Source organism: Impatiens glandulifera, chromosome 8 (assembly GCF_907164915.1).
Source record: "Impatiens glandulifera chromosome 8, dImpGla2.1, whole genome shotgun sequence".
Lineage (NCBI taxonomy): Eukaryota > Viridiplantae > Streptophyta > Magnoliopsida > Ericales > Balsaminaceae > Impatiens > Impatiens glandulifera.
The window spans coordinates 35483891-35506664 of NC_061869.1; the positions used below are offsets into that span (position 1 = coordinate 35483891).

At 33.1% G+C, this 22774-nt stretch overlaps 2 protein-coding genes and 1 non-coding gene across 3 annotated transcripts; 2 read left to right on the top strand and 1 right to left on the bottom strand.

Moving 5' to 3' along the window:
- Positions 1-11676: 11676 nt before the first annotated feature.
- On the top strand, positions 11677-13218 carry LOC124912050 (nuclear transport factor 2B). Its single transcript, XM_047452605.1, has 2 exons — positions 11677-12053; positions 12959-13218. Exons 1-2 carry the CDS (start codon positions 11757-11759, stop codon positions 13031-13033), a joined length of 372 nt encoding a protein of 123 aa, XP_047308561.1. The 5' UTR covers positions 11677-11756; the 3' UTR covers positions 13034-13218.
- A 1482-nt stretch (positions 13219-14700) lies between these two features.
- TRNAQ-UUG lies at positions 14701-14772 on the top strand. Its single transcript has one exon. It is a non-coding gene; the product is annotated as a tRNA-Gln (tRNA).
- Positions 14773-15199: 427 nt separating this feature from the next.
- On the bottom strand, positions 15200-22195 carry LOC124912051 (probable DNA primase large subunit). The gene is given in 19 exon segments (XM_047452607.1): positions 15200-15592; positions 15840-15944; positions 16051-16144; positions 16941-17026; positions 17121-17195; positions 17695-17754; positions 17831-17890; positions 18389-18478; positions 18574-18621; positions 18713-18761; positions 19753-19817; positions 19912-19995; positions 20922-20941; positions 21244-21301; positions 21406-21465; positions 21540-21620; positions 21693-21803; positions 21886-21947; positions 22016-22195. Coding segments are annotated over 19 exon segments (1359 nt in total). The 5' UTR covers positions 22149-22195; the 3' UTR covers positions 15200-15574.
- Between the last annotated feature and the right edge of the window lie 579 nt (positions 22196-22774).

Below are 22774 nucleotides of genomic sequence, written 5' to 3' on the forward strand. Positions count from 1 at the left end.
CACGAAGGTTCTAGAGAGGTTTCAAGATGTAATGCCCGCTGAGCTGCCAAAGAAACTCCCTCCGAAGAGAGAGGTGGATCACAAAACAGAGTTAGCCGAAGGTACTAAACCACCAGCAGCGGTCCCTTATCGCATGGCACCCCCCGAATTGGAGGAGCTGAGGAAGCAATTAAAGGAGCTGTTGGACGCGGGCTATATCAAGCCGTCCAAAGCACCTTATGGAGCACCAGTACTTTTCCAAAAGAAGCAGGATGGGTCGCTTCGAATGTGCATTGATTACCGAGCTCTCAACAAGTTGACGATAAAGAACAAGTACCCTATCCCATTGATTGCTGACTTGTTCGACCAACTTGGTGATGCGAAGTAGTTTACAAAATTGGATCTACGGTCGGGGTACTACCAAGTAAGAATAGCGGAGGGAGACGAGCCCAAAACCGCATGTGTTACGAGGTATGGATCTTTTGAGTTCTTAGTTATGCCTTTTGGTTTGACGAATGCTCCTACTACATTCTGTACCTTGATGAATCGAGTCTTCCAACCTTTCCTGGACAAGTTTGTTGTGGTGTACCTAGACGATATTGTCATATATAGCAGAACATTGGAGGATCATCTACAACACCTACAACAAGTTTTCCAAGTATTAAGGGAAAATGAGTTGTTCGTCAAGAAAGAGAAGTGTGAATTCGCAAGGCCAGAAGTGATGTTCTTGGGGCATATTGTGGGAAGGGGCCAACTCCGGATGGACAAGGCCAAGGTGCGAGCCATTGAAGAGTGGAATCCACCGAGGAAGGTTACTGAGCTGCGATCTTTCCTCGGCCTTATCAATTACTATCGAAAGTTTATAAAGGGGTATTCATCGATTGCATCCCCATTAACGGACCTATTAAAAAAGAATAAGTCGTGGAATTGGGATACGAGATGCAACGAGGCATTTGAGAAGCTGAAACAGGCAGTGATGGAGGAACCCGTGTTGGTACTACCAAACCACACCATGGCTTACGAAATCCACACAGATGCCTCAGATTTCGCCCTTGGTGGAGTGTTGATGCAAGAGGGACACCCCGTCGCCTATGAGAGTCGCAAGCTCAATGATGCGGAACGTCGGTACACCGTCCAAGAAAAGGAGATGACTGCGGTTGTCCATTGCTTGCGAACATGGAGACACTACTTGTTGGGGGCTAAGTTCGTCGTGAAGACCGACAATGTGGCAACAAGCTATTTCCTCACTCAAAAGAAGTTGACTCCAAAACAAGCAAGGTGGCAAGCTTTTCTCACAGAGTTCGACTTCATTATGGAGTATAAACCGGGAAAAGCCAACTTGGTAGCAGACGCCCTGAGTAGGAAGGCAGAGTTAGCCGCAATCACAAGTGCTAATTTTCCTTTAGTAGATCAAATCAAGGAAGGAATTGAGCACGACCCACAAGCCAAGAATTTAAAAGAATTGGCAGAGAAAGGGAAGACTCGCCAATTTTGGATAAGAGATGGAATACTCATTACCAAAGGAGATAGAATCTATGTACCAAGGTGGGAAGGATTAAGGAAAGCCATTCTAAAGGAGTGTCACGACTCAAGATGGGCTGGACATCCAGGAACACATCGTACATTGGCGCTAGTAGAACGTGGGTATTATTGGCCTCAGATGAGAGACGACATTGAAATCTATGTTAAGACGTGTCTTGTGTGTCAACAAGATAAGGTGGATTAACACAAGACTGCGGGATTGCTAGAGCCATTGCCAACCCCGGAGAGACCTTGGGAAAGCATTTCCATGGACTTCATCACTTGCCTACCCAAGTCTGATGGGTGTAGTAACATAATGGTTGTGGTGGATCGATTTAGCAAATACGGAGTGTTCATCCCCATGACGACAAAGTTCACGGCTGAAGATGCAGCTCGATCATTTTTCAAGTATGTGATGAAATATTGGGGCATTCCAAAATCCATTGTGAGCGACCGAGATACTCGCTTCACTGGAAGGTTTTGGATGGAGTTGTTCAAGCTTATGGGATCCGAACTCAACTTCTCAACTAGCTTTCACCCGCAAACCGACGGACAAACAGAAAGGGTGAACGCCTTACTTGAGTTGTTCTTAAGGCACTACGTGAGCGCCAACCAAAAAGACTGGACAAAATTGCTTGACATAGCCCAATTTTCATACAATCTGCAAAAAAGTGAATCAACAGGGGGAAGTCCCTTTGAGATAGCTACAGGTCAACAACCCTTAACTCCACACACTTTGGCGATGGGATACAAAGGCCCAAGTCCTACGGCTTTTAAGTTCGCCAAAGGGTGGCATGAGGAAGCTGACATAGTACGAGCCCACCTCGCCAAGGCCGCCAAAAAAATGAAGAAATGGGCGGACAAGAAGAGAAGGCACTTGGAGTTCGAAGAAGGAGACCAAGTGATGGTAAAACTCCTCCTCCATCAAGGGAGACGCTTTTCGCAAGTTCACAAGGGACTAGTGAGGCGGTATGAAGGCCCTTTCATCGTGGAGAAACGGATTGGAAAGCTGGCCTATCGCTTAAAATTACCGACACATTTGGAGATGCACCCCGTATTCCACGTAAGTTTACTAAAACCTTATCATGAAAATAAAGAAGATCCAAGTAGAGGAGAATCAAAACGAGCTCCCACGGCAATCACTACCGTACCCGAGAAAGAAGCCGAAGAGATATTGGCACATCGGGTCATACCGAGGAGGGGTACCCACCCAAGTTATGTCGAATACTTTGTGAAGTGGAAGGGACTACCGGAAAGTGAAGCCAGTTGGGAACACGAATTAGTACTATGGAACTTCAAAGACGTCATTCGTAGCTATAAGGAGGACGCGACGAGGACGTCGCCAGATTGAGTGGGGGAGAATGTCATGGCTCCCTTGACCAGCTAACCCAAGAGGCTTAATCACCCATGAAGGCCCAACCCAAAGAACATTTTAGAAAGCCTTGTGAGTCATTTAATGTAGTGGTTGGTTATTAGGGTGGTAGTTGGATAGTAACTCATTATTGTGGTGGTTGGCTAGCACACCATTAATGAGGTAGTTGGGTAATTAATGTAGTAGTTGAGATTAACACTATAAATACCTTTGAGGTATACCTTTGTAAAGCATCAAGTATTTTACCAATATAATTACTTTCTCTCTCTAAAAGTTCTTGTGTTTATTCAAGTGTTGCATTGAGAAAGGCTGACTAGTTATTGATCTTACGAAGATAATAACTAGTGCCGCACGGTTCGTTGGAGAAAAGACCAAGCCCATGACAAAATGCACGGGCTAAATACTAGTATTATATAATAATTTATAAGTTTTATATGCATTTATATGTTAATCTAATTATATTTAAAGGATAAATAATTGTACTGACTTAGTATTGAAGTTGAATTTTTTTGTTTTCATATAGTCATGTACAGATGTTAATTGAGGAATCTCATGTAAGACGAGTTTATTAAAGACCGAAGATAATTATTTTATTGTTTAAATAAGATATTAATATATCAACATAAGATAATTACATCCTCATCAAAAAAATTGTATTGTGACTAATTTATTTTTCATTTATAATTAAATAAATATAGTTGAGTTTACACACTTTTTAATTAGGATAAATTTATTATTAATGTTCAGATATTTAAGTTTCTATTATGAACATAGTCACATGCACTAAGAGAGAAAGGGTGGATTAGGGGCAGAAAATTATAAATTATAAATTCTAAATATCGAGAATACCCAAAAAAAAATTGTAAAGTATGGTACCGAAATATGATAATGGTATGAGGTTTTTAAAATTTAGGTATATCGTTTTATACCGAAATTTTGAAATAATATTTATAAATTAAAATGTATATATATAATAATTATAAATAAAAAATAATTATTAATACAATTATAATAATTATACTTTAATTTTCATTTCAAAAATTAAATTTATGGATCCATTAGAAATTTTGAGTTAAATCAAACGGTGATCAACGAATCAATCAATCTTAATAAATATATTTATTTCTTTCTCCAAACATATTAAGGTCAAGATTGTTAAAATCTCAAGTTGACTCTTAAAAACTTACAATTTCACATTAGGTTAACGAGTCTGATTTTAAGTAAACTCTTAAATAGGTAAACTCTTACAATTTTAAATTTATGATAATAAGATTTTACGAGCTTACAAGTTAATAAATAATTTCGATTTTACAATTCTATATGATTTACTTTTAAAAAAACAAATTTATATTTAAAAATTAAAAAATAAAGTTATTATTTATTTAAATAAATTAATTAATATAATTAATTTTGTAATTATAATTTTTTATAGTGTTATTAACTTATTATTATTTTTTAAATAATTTTATATTAAAATATATAAAAAAAAATTAAGTTGGCTAAGTATAAAATACTTAATTATATATATAAATATTAATAATATATAACTATTCTTTTTTCAAATTAAACTCTTACGATTCCATGTAAACTCTAGATTTTACGAGTTTTACAACTATCTAACGATTTTACGTAAACTCTCGATTTTGACAGCCTTGATTAAGGCTCAACTTTAAATATATTTATTATGTCTCTCGAACTTTAACCACTTTATTTCATTTTTAAACATATTTGATGTTAAAACATCATTTTTAAAAATCAAATCAAAATATAATTATATTGCAAAATTATTCAATGTATATAATTCTTAGACATTTGGTTTACTAGATATAAAACTAATTTAATTTTATTATAAAGTATTTAATTTTTTTCTTATAAAATAGACTTAATGGAGTCTAATATGTTGTCAAGTATATCTCGAATAAAAAATACGACGAAATTTGAAACACAAGAGTCCACGGCTCAAAAAAGAGTAAAAACAACTTCAAACTAAAACTTCATGTGACTCTTAAACATGGAGTGTATTATCAATTTATACAAAATATTTGCAGATATAAATGCGATTAAAGACCGTTCTAGATCTCCCTCTTTCGCATTTTAGTTTGACTTAAATAATATATACTTATGTTTATTTATGTTAATTCCAATTTTTGTGACTACTAGTCTCTATAAGTGTTATGATGTTCTTCTTAAAAACTGAAAATGTTCTAGAGAGAAACTAAAAATTTGGCGAATCAGTGTACGGCGTCGCGATTTCGTTTTCGTCCGTCGTCGGTTGTCCGGTGCTGGAATCCCGCCATGGTTGATCTTTTATGGTGCGTCTCTTTCTCCCCTGTAGTATATCCGAAACTCTCATCAATACATTGGAAGAATCAGTGTCAATAAGGATTTATATATTTTGGAGCGTGTTATGTTTTTTCACTCACAGTCGCCGCGGCGTTGCTCCAACACTGGGAGTGGCATCGCTGGTTCGTCTGAGACTTCGATTGCTACTAGCTCTTTCTATTGGAGTCCACAACCGCAAGCTACAGCCATTATCAGTCCACCGGAAATTGGAATGACAGTTCGTCGGGTTACATTTTTCTTCCCTACTTTAGTTTTAGATTGTTATAGATTTCGAACTGTTTCGATTGTTTGATTTGTCAATGCACGATTCGAGCCCGACAATTCTCTTGGATCTCTTTGTCGTGTTCCGATAGTTTGCATTTTTCAGCAATGCACGTTATCAATAAATCTATAACCTCGAAATAGAATTATTTTGGTGAATAGATAGAGAAGAAGAAAGAAGAGAAATAAATAGTCTTGGTAAAGAAGAACAAGAAGAAGAAGAAGAAGCAGCAAGAGAAATTATTCAAGGTATTCTATTATAGAAGAAAGGTAATGTGATTTACATCCAAGATATCATATCCTAACCATTATTAATCTATCTATATATACTAAGGAGTTCTAACTAACTAACTGAAATATTAATTGTCTAACTGAAATGTTCTAAGTAAAATTGATTTAGAGGGACATGACAATCCCCATTCCTTAAAAGTCTACTTGTAGGTTGAGCTTACTTTCTCTTACTGTTTCACCAATACTTTGGCCTCAATGTGATCTCTACATACCTCCTCCTTAACATCATATAAACGAATCTTCCTCTTCATTATCCCCAAGCTTCAACCGTTCCTTTAATTCATCATCAAGTTCGACATTAAATAGTTGTTGATTAGCACATATGTGACCTGGGGTATATTTCTCATTACATTTGAAACAAAGGCCTTGTTGTTTCTTTTCTCGTATCAATGCCCAATTTACGTTTCTAGTTTATTGTTCCAAATTAGAGTGACCTCCTATATTATCTGTCTAGGCTGGTTTTGGATGATTTGTTCTAATCGAATCTCCAATCGTCTGTCATGTGGTTCTAATATCATTTGGTAATGGATTTAAAAATTCATTATTCTTCATCGCTAACCTTATTGCTTTGTCCAAAGTTTCAAGTTTCAACAATTTTAACGTCTCTTTCAGTTCATCATACAGACCTCCGAAGAAACATAGCACGTAGTAATTTTCGCTCTGAGGTATGTTCTTGACAATAACTAACGATCGCAATTCCCATCATTGGTCAATGTATTCTGTTAATGATCTTGTCTGCGTAAGTTGATGAAATTCAATAATGATGTTTTGATGACCTGCTTCTTGAAAAGATAATAAAACTTCATTAGTAAATTCGTCTCATGTAGTTATAGTATGATCTACCAAATAATTTTTAACCCATATATCCGCTCATTCTTTAAAGAAAAAAAACGCATAATTCACTTTGTCAATATCTTCAAGTATGAAATTTCCAAAAAAAATGGTTTGCCTTTCTAACTCAACCCCTTGGATTTGTTCCATCAAACTTTTCCATATCAATCCTATAATTCTTTAGTGATAAATTTCCTACTGATTGTAGTCCCATGAGTTTTGTAGGTCGTGAGCTTCCGAATTTTTGAGATTTATTGTTGGTTGTATCTGGTCGCCTCAACAGTCCATCTTCAACAACTTTTTTCTCTATTTTTGTATTTGAAGAAAAAATACCCCTATAACTTCTTCCTCATTACTTTTGTTAGGTATATTTCTTGCTTCAAGCTTGGCTTCCAAATTAGTTAAGAATTTCGACTGCATCAGTTAAAGGCGTTTGGTCGCATCTTGTTGGAATCTTGTAGGTTTTTGGTGTATGAGTTCGAATTGTTTAGTATTTTCCTGTTGTAACTCTATGAATTGGGATATCAACTTTGTTTCTATTACCCATTGTCCTTGAATTTCTTACTATACCGTAATAAGTTATCTTGCCACGACCGTTTCTAGTTTAGTAGAAATAGTTGCTTCTAGATTATCCATTTGCTCGCCTAGCTTTTGGATTGCTTTCTTCCATGGCTTATGATCTTGACATTGTTGTCAACGGATTTTTGTCGAGGATTGTTTCTCTCTAATACCAAATGTCGTATCTCGATAGTTTGCGTTTTTCAGCAATGCACGTTATCAATAAATCTGTAACTCAAACTAGAATTATTTTGATAAATAGGTAGAGCAGAAGAAAGAAGAGAAATAGATAGTCTTGGTAAAGAAGAACAAGAAGAAGAAGAAGAAAAACCAAGAGAAATTACTCAAGGTAATGTGATTTATATCCAAGATATCATATCCTAACTATTAGTAATCTATCTATTTATACTAAGGAGTTCCAACTAACTAACTGAAATACTAATTGTCTAACTGAAATGTTCTAAGTAAAATTAATTTACAGGGACATGACACCCTCCAAATTGTTTTCTAATTTTGTGAGGTTAAGTTGGATTTAGAGAATTCATTTGAGGTAGTCTGTAGCATCATTTCTTGCTGATGTGTGCACGCGTATGAGATTTGTTACTACTCTCTATTTCAATAAACGAATTTGATAGCCATTGTTTGGGCACACAGGAATTCCTATTATATCTGTTACCTTAGCTTGTGAAGTTTATTTAATTCACAATATCTATGGTCAATTTTGGTTGTGATTTGGTCTATCGTATGACTGGTTCACACCCTTCCAGCATAATCACTAGGGCAATGGGAATGTCTAAATCTTTAACCGTCGATCTTGAGAATTTACCATTAGGAGCTGCTAATTGCAGCAAAAACTTAAAGGAAAAGCACATTCTGAAAACGAGCAACAATATTTGTAGGTCAGGTCAAGATAAGGAGCACGCTTCATCAGTAGGGATCAATGTGTTACAAGTTTATCTATCAATGAGGACAAGAGTTTGGCTTTCTACGGCGGTGTTAAGGAGGAAACAAAAGCGGATATTTTCAGCATAATGGGCATCAATGAGGGTACCATACCGGTTCTATATTTGGGAATTCCTTTGACCTCAAAAAAAAATCAGATTACACAATGTAAGCCACTTATTGAGAATGTTAAAAATTCGATCCTAGGATGGGCTACGTTAAAGTTGTCCTATGCGGGAAGAATTGAGTTAGTCAAGAAGGTCATGATGGATATCATAGGGTATTGGTCACAATAGTTGGTTCTACCTAAAAAAGTGATGAAGGAACTTGATCAAATCATGAGAAATTTCATTTGGGGTAACCAAGGTAGAGGTGGAAAGAAGGTCAAATGGGATAATGTGTGTATGCCTAAAGATGAAGGAGGAATCGATTTAAGAAACTGTGTTGAATGGAATAAGATTATGACAGTAAGACACTTTTAGGATATTGAAATAAGGCAGAATTCTTTATGGGTTCAATACATTCAAAATTTATGAAAAAGGAAAAGACTATATGGACGTGTAAAATCAAACCAGATATGGCTTGGTCGCTCAAGAAAATCCTAAAGCTAAAAGAGAGCGTTAATTTGTTGTTTATTATTCGAATTGAAGATGGTATAGGAACACTCTTTTGGCATGACCCATGGTTTGAAGAGATTTCAATCGTTCTTAAAGAAGACTTTGGGCATGTGCAAATTAGAAGGGACTGTCATGATGCTATTGTCCAAGACATTAAGGAGGGTAAGTGGAACTCAATCTTGAGGCACATCCTATAAGGTACGAGAATCCTTGACTATTTACATACTTTACAGTTTAATGAGCATATGGATACTCGTGTGTGGAAGGTTGAACAATGTGGTAAATTTGTTGCTGGATTAGCTTGGGATATGATGCGAAATAGGGGTGATTATGTTCAATGGTTTCATATTGTTTGGTCTCCCAAGATTATACCTAGGAACCAATTCATTTTATGGTTTCTATTTAGAGGGAGGTTTAAGTATATGAAAAATCCATATTCTAAATATTTGCTTTGTAATGATATGGATGAAACTATTGATCACCTTTTTGGTTGTTTCCCATTTACCTTGGAACTTTGGAAGAGATTTTCTAAATCCATGGCATTGGCTATAGTGACAAACCCAGAAAATAGGGTTGGGGTGTGCTTAAAAAATATTTGGGGTGGCTTAAAAAAGTAGCGAGAAAAATCAAAATAAAACTAGTGGATAAAGGTAAGTTTTACCATAATTTTTAATAATTAGATAAACAAACATTGAAGTATATTGAAATTTTTTAAGAAATTAGCGTGTGTAGTCAAATTTTAACCGTAAAAAAATCGGGGTAGGCTTCAGCCCACCCGAGCCCCTACATAGATCCGTCCCTAATTGGCTAGCTTTCCAAGTGAATGGGAGGATGTTAAGTAAGTGGCTATGATTAAGGTAAAAAGTGATAGATTATATTATAATGTTTTCAAGTGTGGATTTGTATCTATTATATATCACATTTGGAAAGAAAGGAATATTGTAGTGTTATTAAGAGTGAGTAGAAGTATTGATGAAGTTTGGGAAGTCATTGTGTTTGATAGCGGCTCTCTTATGTGAACTTGGAGGTGTATTACCGTAAGTGAGCAAGCTTGGAATATATGCCAAAGTTGGAAGATCCCTTATAATGTAGTCACTCAAGTGAGAAATTCAAAGGCGAGATAAAACTATAAAAATGGATGTATGTTACTTTGGTTGCCTTTATAAATCATGTCCAAGTCTCTAAAAATGTTAGATTCTTAAAAATAATATTTTATTTTACGATAAAATTCTTTAATTTTTAGTTTTGTCTAACTTGTATGTAGTGGCCATACTGAATTGTTTTTTTTTTGTTTGGGTAAATATGTTTTTTTCGGTATCAACGGTATAATATCGTTACCAAATAAAATCAAGGTATACCGAAATCAAGGTACGGTAAATGTATGAATTTTTATATATCAAAATTTCTAATATGGTATAAGGTATACCATACCGACCCATTGTAGAGTTAAAAGTGGAATTTCAATCTTAAACAATTTGTAAATACTATATACCATAAAATATTATCAACTATTTATATATTTTTATAAATTGTAATTAATATTTTTTATGTCAAGTGTTATATTCACAATGTGAGAAGTGATACAATATTTATAACAAATAAAATAGTAGACATTATCAAGGTATGTATAATGATTTATATACATTTAACTAAGTTTGAAATATCTCTATATATGATCTTGTTTTGCATTATTTTTGTTTTCCTTACAAAATATTTTGTTTGAAATTATTCCTTATATATTTATTTTGTTTAAATTTACACCATAAATATGTAAAAGCATTTAAAATGTTATAAAACCGTAATTTGTGTTGAAAATATGTACAAATTCCTCTTATACAAGATATATCTATATTTTTTCTAAGTCTGTTTCGAGCAAAACTTTCACATTTGTCTTTAGATAACTTCTTCAACTTCATTCTCAAACTATGACGCGTATACTATGTTCTATTTCAAGTTAATGATGTTACAAACTAAGGCGGAGACGAGGTTATTTCGTCTCTTCCATATTTAAATATTGTGGGTTTGTGTTGTGCCCCCAAATAATTTCTAAGCAATAAAGAATGTTGATGTTGAAGAAGAAAAAATTATATGATAATAGTCATATACTTACAATATAAATAATAGGATAGAAATTATGAAATATAAAATATGATATTGTAATACAAAAACCCGTAATATTTTTTAACCGACCGAGTAGACAAGAGTTACACTAAAAGAGCGACAATCTCTTAGTGAGAATGAATTGGGAGTGAGAATGAGTGTATTTTAATTTAAAGACGACATGCGTTTATTAGTCAAAATTAGCTCTAATCCAAATTTGAAAAACACAACCTACTTAAAATTTGAAGTGATCGATAGTTTAAAGTTAATTATTAAGGGTTCAAATTTTGACCATAGAATAAGAATTCTTCCAAGTACTTGAAGTTAGGTTCTTCATTTTGTATTGTTCTATAAATCTTAACTATTTCAAACCAAAATAAATGTATAAAAATAAATATATAAAGAATTATTTCAAACAAAATTATATATATATATATATGTGGATATTTAAAACTTAGTTAAATGTATCGAATTATTGTACATATTTGTCATTTTCAGTTTATTTAATATTCTACTTTCGTTTTTATTATCAATTTTATTTATTTATTTAGTAGTTTAAATCTTTGTGTTAAATAAATCATAATATCTTAATGATTAATCTTTTTGTTCTAACTCTATTTGTGGTAAATTATTAAGTATTAGACCCACAAAATACACATTTTTAGATTTATTGTGAAAGTTTTCATTGATTTTTTTTTATATAATTGCAAGGTTTAAAAAATAAAATAAAACAATTTGTATTTGTTAAAAGTAGAGAAAATAAAGTAATAAACTAAAAAAACAAAATCAAGTTTTATTTTTATTTTTATTTTTATTCTCGCTACCTCCTATATATAAATATTACAGCTTCAGACCTAAGGTATAGAGAAACAGCATAGAGCGACGAGAGGAGGAGGCGGCGGCGTCAAGAGCAATAATCATCATCTGATTTTGAGGTGGAAATGGATCCAGATTCAGTATCAAAGGCTTTCGTCGAACATTATTACTCTACCTTCGATACCAATCGAGCCGGTCTCGCTAACTTGTATCAGGATGCGTCTATGCTAACCTTCGAAGGCCAGAAGATCCAGGGATCGGTCAACATCGTCGCCAAATTGACCAGCCTCCCCTTTCAACAGTGCAAGCACAGCATCACCACCGTCGATTGCCAACCTTCCGGCCCTTCTGGTGGCATGCTTGTTTTTGTCAGTGGCAATCTCCAACTAGCGGGCGAGCAGCATGCCCTCAAGTTCAGCCAGGTACGCATATTCCCTTCAAACCCTAGTTTTACTTTCGTCTTCATCAAACTAGTTGAAGATCTATGGATATTACTGTCTTGATCAAGTTTTTTATTGTCTTCAAATTGAAATTACAATATCTGCTCCGATTTGAATGTTTTGCTCCCTCATTGTCCTGCACATCAGAATCCAGTCAATCTGTTCTTCTTTTTTATATTGGTCATTTACAGTCATTTTTATCTGATTAGTTGATGTTATGTTCACATAGGCAATCACATGAGTAAATATAGACTTTTTATAAGTGAGAGATCAATGTGCTATAACCAATCTTTTGCCTCAATATTCCAAAGAATCCAAGAGTCATCAAGGATATAATGGGATATTGAGGATGAAGGGAGAAATTTTCGATAAATAGAATCAACTAGTGGAGAAGAAAAACACAGTGATAGCTAGAAAGAATTTGTTAGACCTTGTGTAAGTTATAGAGTTCTAACCAGGTAAAACATTATGTATGCAATTGTTTGATCTAGGATTATTTGAATAACCAAGTGATTATTTCATTCTTGTTTGATATAGGTTTTATAGGAAATCAGATTATATGGGTAAAAAGATAGAGGAGGATAGATAATTTGAAAGATGTAACTGATGGGTATATTGTTGATTGGATAATTCCAAATAACCCCCACATAAACAAGGCCTAGGTCTAGTAATAAACACGTGAAATATTGACATGAGATATAGTTTACCGATCTGATTGAACCTTTTTTGACTTATCCTTCTTCAAAAAAAACTTCCTTGTTCACAATTTTAAGTGATTCGACGATTTCCCTTCTCAAGTGTTTTAATGCATCTCTTTATTTTCTTTGTATTCATAAGATGTTTGATCATTTGAATGATATTGTTATTTTTCTCGTTATCTTTCCCAGATGTTTCATCTTATGCCAACACCCCAAGGCAGCTTTTATGTACTGAATGACATTTTCCGCTTGAACTATGCTTAAGAGATGGTGATATCCAAATGGTTAGCTATTGGCATTCTTATCTTGCCTCAATGATTTTATTTCTGTTTTAATGTATTTTGCGGAGAATGTTCCAAATCAGCTTTTGGCATTTATTTGTTATCGGAATTTTATGTATTTTTGCAGACTGAGGAAGTTCTTAAACTTACAATTCTCTGATTTTATCATTCATTCTCTGATTTTATTATTCTAATTGTAAGATTTCAATTGGACAAACCAAATTAAAGTAGTTTGATTTTGAAACTCTAGACCAACTGAGGGAATAATAATTTGACTTCAAAGTTAATTTAGTTATCTTGTAAATTGTTCCAAAATGAAGTCTAAAGGTTGCACTAAGAACATAGACTAATTCAACCATGTATGTTTTTTGAAGAAAGTGTTTAAAGGTTGCACTAAAGAAATAAGAAGAAAATGTATGTATTTTTATCTGAAAATTTTTAAATTAATGTGTTAATTTTCAGTGAAGACAATAAGTTATATGAATAGGATAATAATTGGGAAAAAAATCTCAATATCAAGCAAGAAAATTGCATAAGTTTAGATGGTCATTCTTGGTTATGCTTGACACCATTATTTTCATTGTTATGCAATATTCATCACTAACATTTGAAAAGAAAGCCCATTGACAAATATTTGGGACTCAATTAAACTTTGATATGAAAGGAAAAGAAGTGAAAAACTAGAATTTTACCCTTCATCCCCATAAAAACACAATCCAGGTTAGGAAACACCTATCTTATCATTTGTGGCTCTTCCTCCCATCCTCTACATGCAAAAAAAAAAAATAGGTATTTTATGTCATGATTTTGATGGAACTTGGATAACAAGAAACACCACTACTGTAAAAAATCGAAAATCAATCTATAAGCTAAAAGCATTGAGAGGATTAGGTTTCAGTAGTGCAAAAGACCACATTCACAAATCACAATCTCTTTGCTAAGGTTATTAGCAAAATTGCTCTTCTTAATAAGGAATGTGATGGTTCCACACCATCTTGGATAGTCATTTTTTACACAAATACCTTGGCAAACCAATTGTTGGGGAAGTTTCATATACTTTACAAAATTCTCTTATGTCTGATAAATGAGTGGTATTAATCTTTGCTAAGATCTTATCATCCCATTCAATTGCCGAAAAGATTTTATTGTTTAATTGTTTTTACCATAAAAAAAGTCTCTTAACACTTACAAGTTTGTCTCTCTTGCATTCTAAAAAAATCAGGTTCATTGATTCATAGATCATGCCAACTTTGAATTCAATCATGTTTTGATCTATCTGGTTTTAATGTTAAACAAATTTTGTTTGTTAACATGGACATTAACAAAGTTTAGCCTAACAGTACTAGCAAATAATTAAAATTTCAAACTTATGTTCTTCCCTCACACAACCCATATATAGGCTATTAATTGGCTTAATGAACTCCCACCACCAATCAAAATATACTTGTCCTAGATCATCATTGCCACATACCATTTTACTCTTAAAATAAATGATAAAATGTCATCCCACAAACGCATAGTATTTTTGATATGGATGTGTTTACTGTGATCTTTCACTCCAATGCCAGTTTGTATTCACAGTTTGATTTAATTTTCAAAAAATTCTACACTATAATTCATCTAAGTCCAATATCATAAAAGAATATCAAAGGTTCTATGGTGTAGTGGTTAGCACTCTGGACTTTGAATCCAGCGACCTGGGTTCGACTCCCGGTAGGACCTAATTTCTTTTTTAAATATAGTTTTAAACGGGAAATTGGACGAAATGACCCTGAAGATAGGGGGCATTTGCCTCCGTTGTCACCCGATAATTAAAATTGATCTGGTGACCACTTTATTTTTTTTTAGACAAAATTACCTTTTTCGCGTAACGCGAAAGGACTTTACGTTTCGCGAAGTCGAACAGTGTGTATATATATTCTCAAATTTTTTCATTTCCTTCATTTCGTTTCTCTCTCTTCTCTCTCTATTCTTGTTCGTCGACAAAAACTTCGACGACGGCAATTACGGCTATGCCCTGAATCTACAAATATAAGAAAACCTTGTCCCTGAATCGATGGAGATACTGGAAACATCGATTTAGAAATAGACAATAAGAACATAAATCGATTTGGGTTAGACAGTGTATTTAAAAAATCATTTATGGTCCAGATCCAAATAATATTTATCTTTATGAAAATGAAATCTAAGAGTGAAGTGTTTTGGTATATACATATTACAAGGGGAATAACAACAGTTACTGTTCAGGCCAAATTAAACTGGCATTGACCATTATGATGACACCTTCATAATAATAACATTCCACTTCCAAAATCACTCAAGAACTGGAACCTCCATCCTAGCAAGAAAAGAACATTCATTTTTAAAAAATATTCAAGAAATCGAGTGTAAAATGCTTTCCAGGAAAAAAATAACCTAAAAATCAAATGTATTATTTCAATTTATATGAGAATTATTCCTTCAAAAATATTTGCATGTTTGATGGGAAAGACTACTTACTCATGGTCATGGACATCCCTTTATCTTATTTTGTGGGGTTATTCTGCAAGAGAAAACATTGACGAAAGGGCAAATCCGTCAATAAATTACAATTAAAAGGAACTCTCAAAGTATGCAATATATTACCTAAATTATATAAGTTTTATCATTAGGTAACTAACTTTTATAAAATCACATCTAATTTGAATGAATCATGATCTAAAAACAATCTCATACCAAACAAAAAGAAAATCAGTTTCAATTTTAACTTCCACAAGTTTTCAAAGGGATGTGATAGATAAAACTTTCACCTCTTGGAGGATTTTGCGGCTGTCGCTGAAATATTGGTTAGGATGATTGATCCCAGTATCACATGATGATCCATGAATAGCTTCAAAGGTTAAAGTGCATGCCAACTGCACTCAAGTTAAATTTGGAGATATTATTATTATTCAGTACGTTGGGGAGGAATGGAGGATATTTCAGACATTTTGAATGTTTTATCGAAAATAATCTTCTCACCTGATAATGTCTATTACGAACTTTTCCCATCACATCATCAAGAGGGCGATTGCCAACTCCCATTTTGGAAAGAGCTGCTTTAAGGTTATCCTCACTGTATGAAGAGCATAATACTCAATTGCAGTTAATACTGGGAAAAGCAAAAACTATTAGTAATATAGATCACTATCATCTGCAAATAATACTGTTAATCATCATGTGTAGAGATTCTTGACTGGTTCATATTGGGCTTATTGCAAAATTTATGAGAATAGAACACTGTGATGCGCACGATTTTTGCAGTATCTAGAGCTTGTTTAATGTAGGATTATTTGGAAAAAATCAGCTTTATTTTTTTAATAACTGTAAAAATCGGTTTAGATAAAATGATTAAAATAATATCCTTAGTATTTTATATTATAAAATGTTATAGAAAATAAAGTAATAATAATTTGATAGTTTTGAATGATGGGATTGAAGAAATGGTTGATAAGAGGCAACTATTTTTTTTGGATATAATCTCATATCAATCAAGCTCCTAGTCAGCCACACATTCCAAATTCATATCAATATACAAAAGTGATTGCCAAAATGAAAGGTCTTGACCTGAGACTAAAAACAAATGCTAAATTCAGATTAACTCAGTTAACTTTGACTGTGAATGGAATTTTGTACCCTAAATAAAGAATAAAAGGTGTCTATGGGAATGAGACGAGAGAAAGAAAGAACTTCCCATATTTCAGCATTTTTGTTTTTAGAGATACAAAAAATGTCCCTAACAGATAAAAAAAACACTCAAGCTACCGAAAAATCTAAAATGTCTTGAGTATACCCTGGTTATTGAGGATATGTTTCTTTGTATAGATCAAGATTTCTTTCAGGATAAATGAAATAACTTAGCTATCTGTTACCTGAAATGACGGAAAGGGCATCCATGATGATCTCCAACACCAGGGGTTGATGAAATTATCTTATGACAAGAATAAGGTGTATAATCCTGCATTCACCCACCAAGATAACACTTACTTACATTTTAAGTTTTAGAAAGAAAATAAAAAATAGCTTCATAAAGAAACAAAGATGGCACTCACGGTTCTCTTTCCTTCTTTTCCATAGTTATGACGTATGCTATATGCATATTCTTTGTCAAATCTCTCCGCACCAACCTGCAAGGAGAACCAGCAGCGTTCAAACGTAAAGAACATGCAAAGATGGTGGAAAGCGAGAGGATAAAGGGGCCTTCTTCCTTCACAACCTCGCCACATTTAAGAGATATAGCAAATGAAATAACAAAAACAATTCTAATGTAGATCATAATCCGGAAAATTCTTAAACCAATTCAAGAAAAATCGCTTTCAATTTTAACTTTGACAATTTGTCAATGGAATCGTGATGGTAACAAAATACAAGTTTCTAATTTTCTATTTAGGCTAGATATTGATATAAGCTTTTGGCATTTCTATTTTCTCTCTTGTTTTTGTTCTATTTTGTTCTTGCTTCTCATATTCTTGTAAATTGTGAAGGATGTTCGCGCCTCTTTTGAAAATAAAAAAGTTGACCGCTTTAGAAAAAAAAAACTATCGGTTATCTAGCATTAGCATGTGAGAAAATAAAAACCTTTAGAAGACAGGAACCAGATAAAATGCTAATACTGCATAATCTTACCTTTCTTGAGAACTCAGCTTTCCAGAATGCTAGGGCATCATCCAATTTCAAGCCAACACCCTGCAGAATTGGATATGTTGAAAATCTCAAGTCCATGCATAATAAGAACATAATATGTTTATGTTGAAAATCTAACCTTTATAAATAGGCCCAGTTGCATTCTTCCTCCATGCTTCAAATGATGATCTTCTCTTAGCTACACATGAACACATCACGAACCAACACAATCATGAAAGAATACAATCAAGAAAGGAAATGAAACTAAATCTATACTTAAATAGAGGATTCTATTATAAACTGTAGTTCTTCTACATCTTGCTTGATAACTAATATTGATTGTCTTCCTCAACTTGGTTTTCTGTATTGTACTACAAAAGCTTTGATATTGATCAAAATTATCCAAAATATAATCTATTAATGGAGAAAAATATTTTTACACCAAGTGAAGCAAGAAATTACAATTTAATTTGGATCGTTATCTAAAAAAATTATTTTTATACCAAATGAAACAACAAAAATCACACTACAATCTTGATCATGATCCAAAATTAATATAAATCTCGTAGAAAAAAAAAACCACTTCCAGTTTTAACTTTGGTGATACTTAATGAGATCTTAATTACGACAAAGGTTGTGAAAAAATATTAGTTTTCAAAAAGGTTCAAATTACTTTTGCTAGGTAGTAAAGTCATACCTTATCAAATAGATGACGCATGCAAAGAGGAAATGAAGTCTTAGCTGCTTGTTCTATATCCTTGAGTGATATTTCTGCAGATTCACTTGGCTGCCACAAGTAAACACAAACGAGAGTTACACATAAACGGAAGAAATGTAAGACCAAATGCACAGAAACAATATACATTTAGAAAGGTGAAGTACCTGGGAATAGTCAGGACCCAAATAACTAGTTGATAGAGCTTCAACAATCTATACTTCATGTAAATTTCAGGTTAAGAAGTTTCTATGAAAGACAGTTTGTTCTATGTAAGGCATATGTAGTAAATCAAGCAGCACTTACGGGAGTCAGCCTACCCTTCTCCTGATCTCTAATGGTAGATGTCCACTTCCTGAAAATCAAAGCAACAGTTATTGGAAACTATCAAATACTAATTTTTTGCTTTAGGATATACACAATAAAAAGTTAGTACAAACACAAAGGGGAAAATCAGCAGACATACACAGGAAATAACTGTATTGTGCTTCTAAATATAACTGTAGCAAAATCTTTGGCCTTGTTTGATGAAGGTTGTCCAAATAACCCCTTATCCTATCATCAATTCTTCATTATTCAAATTATTCAAATAATCAACTAAAATACCCTTACTTTTATTTTTATAATAATTAAAAATATTAAATACAAAGATATTTTTCTCATTTAACCCAAATAATCTACTATTTCATCAAACAAGGTTTTTTCCAAAAAAATAAACTACATCAATCAAGCTCTTTAACTACAGTTGCAGTCATTATTCAGATGCATGGAATTATTGCATGCTTGCATACAAGTGTAACCAGTGTGTATCTCCTTGTCAAAGACAAAAGTCTTTAGTGTAGTATGAAAAATTTATAGTTCAAGATTTTTTTAAGAAATTATCAGTCTAGTGTAGAAATAAAATGTAAGATAGTTGAGAAAACATAGCATTGACAATAGACTAAGCTCATAACTAGGCACATGATGCTGTTCATTTGTTTCTAATGCATGAGATTGATATGGAAAAGAAAAAAGTTATTAAACACTAGATAGGAAAGGTTGATTGTTTAGAAATATGCAAGAAGATTGTTTAGAATATATTATTAGACTATAATAAATACATAGGCATTGTAAACAAGTATGTTTGTAATAATTGTTGCTATGTTTGGTTTGGGCGGAATTGAAATTGGAACTGGGGTCCAAATCCAAATCTATTGTTTGTTAGGTGATTTAAAATAAAGAATTGGAATTGGAATATTATAATTCTGATGGAATTGAGTGCATATGATTTTTTAAGTTTCAATTATATCGTCCGTTCTTAGGAAAAGAGAAACAGTTGTATTCACTTAAAAGGAAAAGATCGTGACCTGTTAGTCAGCACCAGTGCCTTCGAAAGATAGCTACGAAATTGAGTTACAAGAAGGGAAACCACCTATATGATTCCCACAAATGTAAATATCTCCATTGTGGTAAATGATCAAAATATTCATATAAAGAGGACAAAAAAGAATAAAGATAATACTCACCTGATTCATAGCTACATATGCATACCCTTTCTGGATGAATACTCTTCGGCTGGCCACAAGCTCTGGAACTTCTTCAAAAGGTACCTTATTGACATTAAAAGACAACATATAGCCTATTTATATAACCAAGCATGTGATATCTTCTCCTTTTCACCAAATAAAGAGAAAAAAAAGCAGCATATTCATGTGCTTCACTGTATATATCATATCTAGAGGAACACCTAATCCTAATTTTAAGGAATTTGACTTGATCCATGTTTGCTCATTCATCCACTGCTACACGGACAGTTATAGTTTTTGTCTGATTGTGACAATAAATAATCTCATAATATAAGACATTTCAGTGGATGATCAAGAAAAACTAGATTTGATTACAATCTTAACTTAAAGGTATTGAATCTTATAATACACAATCTCCATTATGCAATAATAAAACTTCACTTAATCTTGAATTGGAGTAAAGCCTCTAAATCTAATGTATTATTGTGATGTTGTGTTTCTTATCTTTCTTGTTAACTTGTGACAACAGTTGTCCAACTTGTTTTGTGACAGTTTCGGTTTTTCCCATGGGTGGCGTGACCTTCACATTTCTTGTGTACTAGTGAAAAGATCCACACTTTCAATATAATAATAAAACTTATCTTGAGATTTTACATGCTTTTAGGTTACAAGTTGAGATTCTTACCCAACCTCCAACATGGTTGGAGTAGCTATTAGTGGAGGGCAACTGAAGAATCTCAACTTGAAACTATGATACCATTTAAAAGAACTTTGAGAATTCTTATTGATGAAGAATTGGTTATTATTACATAATAGAGATTGTGTAATAATAACCGACTTTTACATGGTATTAAAGCTTTAGACGAAGGGTAACATGCAATACCCAGTGCCTATTTGTATTCCTTGCTATGAACAAATATACATTAGCAGATTAGCTATCACCCGTGCTTCTTTTCTTAGACCTTTAAAGAGTGTATTCTTGCAGTTTGCTTCAATTATGAAGTACACACCTTATAGAATATGGTATCACCTGCCAAAAAAACAACCAGACGGAGAATGTTAAAACACAGTAAGATCTCCTATTTTTTTCTCAAATACTTTAATAAAAACCTTTATTCTATCATAAATCCCTTTATCATTCAAATAATCAACTAAAATTACTATTTATTTTTTAATAACATTTTAAATATGAAATACAATTGATATTTTAGTCATTGAACTAAAAATAATAATAATAATCCTATATCAAATATGCTCTAGCAATGCAAGACAAGGTATCCAAGACACAAATCAAGATTTCAGGACAAAAAGTAATGATCAGCAGTTACCAACCAGTAGATAGAGATTGACCCATGGACCTTGCAACTTGGTTCAGCTTTTCCTTCAAATTCTAACAAAGGAAATGGATAATTATGGTTTAAAAATGGTTAAGCTAGCATATGTGAGAAGATAAATACTGATTCATTCATTCATTCATTATACTGCAAGTAGTACCTCCAATTCAGTATTTGAAACCACTTTGTAGGGAAGATCAAATTCCACCATGAGTGCTCTCTATGAGAAAATGGGGCAATAGCAAATCAATTAATGGCACAACCTCAATGAAATGTTCAGGCATCAATATTTACCTGAGCTTCAGCTTTTTCAAGACGTAATCGGTAACGAAAGAGTGTAGTCTCCATTGAAAGGAACCATTTTCTCAAATCTCCCTGATAAAATGAGGGAAACAGGTTGCAAGAAGTAAAGTTTCAATGAAGACTGTTTTATTGACTGTAACGAACTTACGTTCGGCAATAAACTAGACGAAGTACGAAGTGCGAGATGATGTCCTTGTTAATTTCGTCAGAAGAAGTTTGTGGCTGGATCATATTTGACTTCCAGAGATCTCTAACCTAGAAAATGAAATTGAGCAAATCTTACAAGTTGAAAGTCAACAACATCTGTAGAAGAGTAGTTGAAGATGAATGAACTAACCGATATCTCCATCTCATCGGGTTTCTTGCCTCTGGATAATCCATCGGATATTCCTTGAAGAACTGCAAGAGCATCGGCAAACAAATCAAACAAAAAATCTTGCAAAGTAAGAGAAAGTGGAGATACTCGCCTCGGAGACGATGAATAGCAAAAATCTCGAAATCTTCGAGTCTGACTTCAAGGGGTGGAGCAGAACGGTAGAGTGGAAGAGTTGGAACTATTTCAGCGGCAGGAACTCTTCTTTGGGGAAGAACAATCTCCATTGATTTCCTTTTTGCTTGATCTCAAACCACGAGTTTTCAATTCAAGGAAAAGAGAAAGTTTTGTGTGTGTGTGTGTGTGTTTGAGAGAGAGAGAGTAAGAGGGAATTGGCGGGAACGCTTCCCTCCTAATTATTTTCGGGCCTCAAACATCATTCGGCCCAATCAAAGTTCAATTTTTTTTTTAATTTTGTCTTTCTTTTATATAATATAAAAAGTAAATAACTTATATAATAAATAAAGGAAAAAAGCTCACTTAGACGTATGTACTTGTACAACTAGCTCACTTAGACGTATGTACTAATAAAAGGTCATTTAAACATATGTACTATCAAAAATGGGCTCATTTAGCCTCTTTTAATAACCATGGTTAATTTTTATTTTTAAATTTATATATTTATTAATTAAATATTAATATATTTTCTCTCTCCTTCTTTTTCATTAATTAAATTAGGTAATTTATTTTATTCTTAAATTTTTTATTATTTTAATATTAATTCCTCTTTTATATTTCATCTTCTTTTTCTATTAATTTTTATTTTTCATATTTCTTAAATTCTCATTTTTTTTAAATTAACAACTTATTTAAAAATTTATATTTTAGTGTACTATTTTTTTGAAGATTTTTT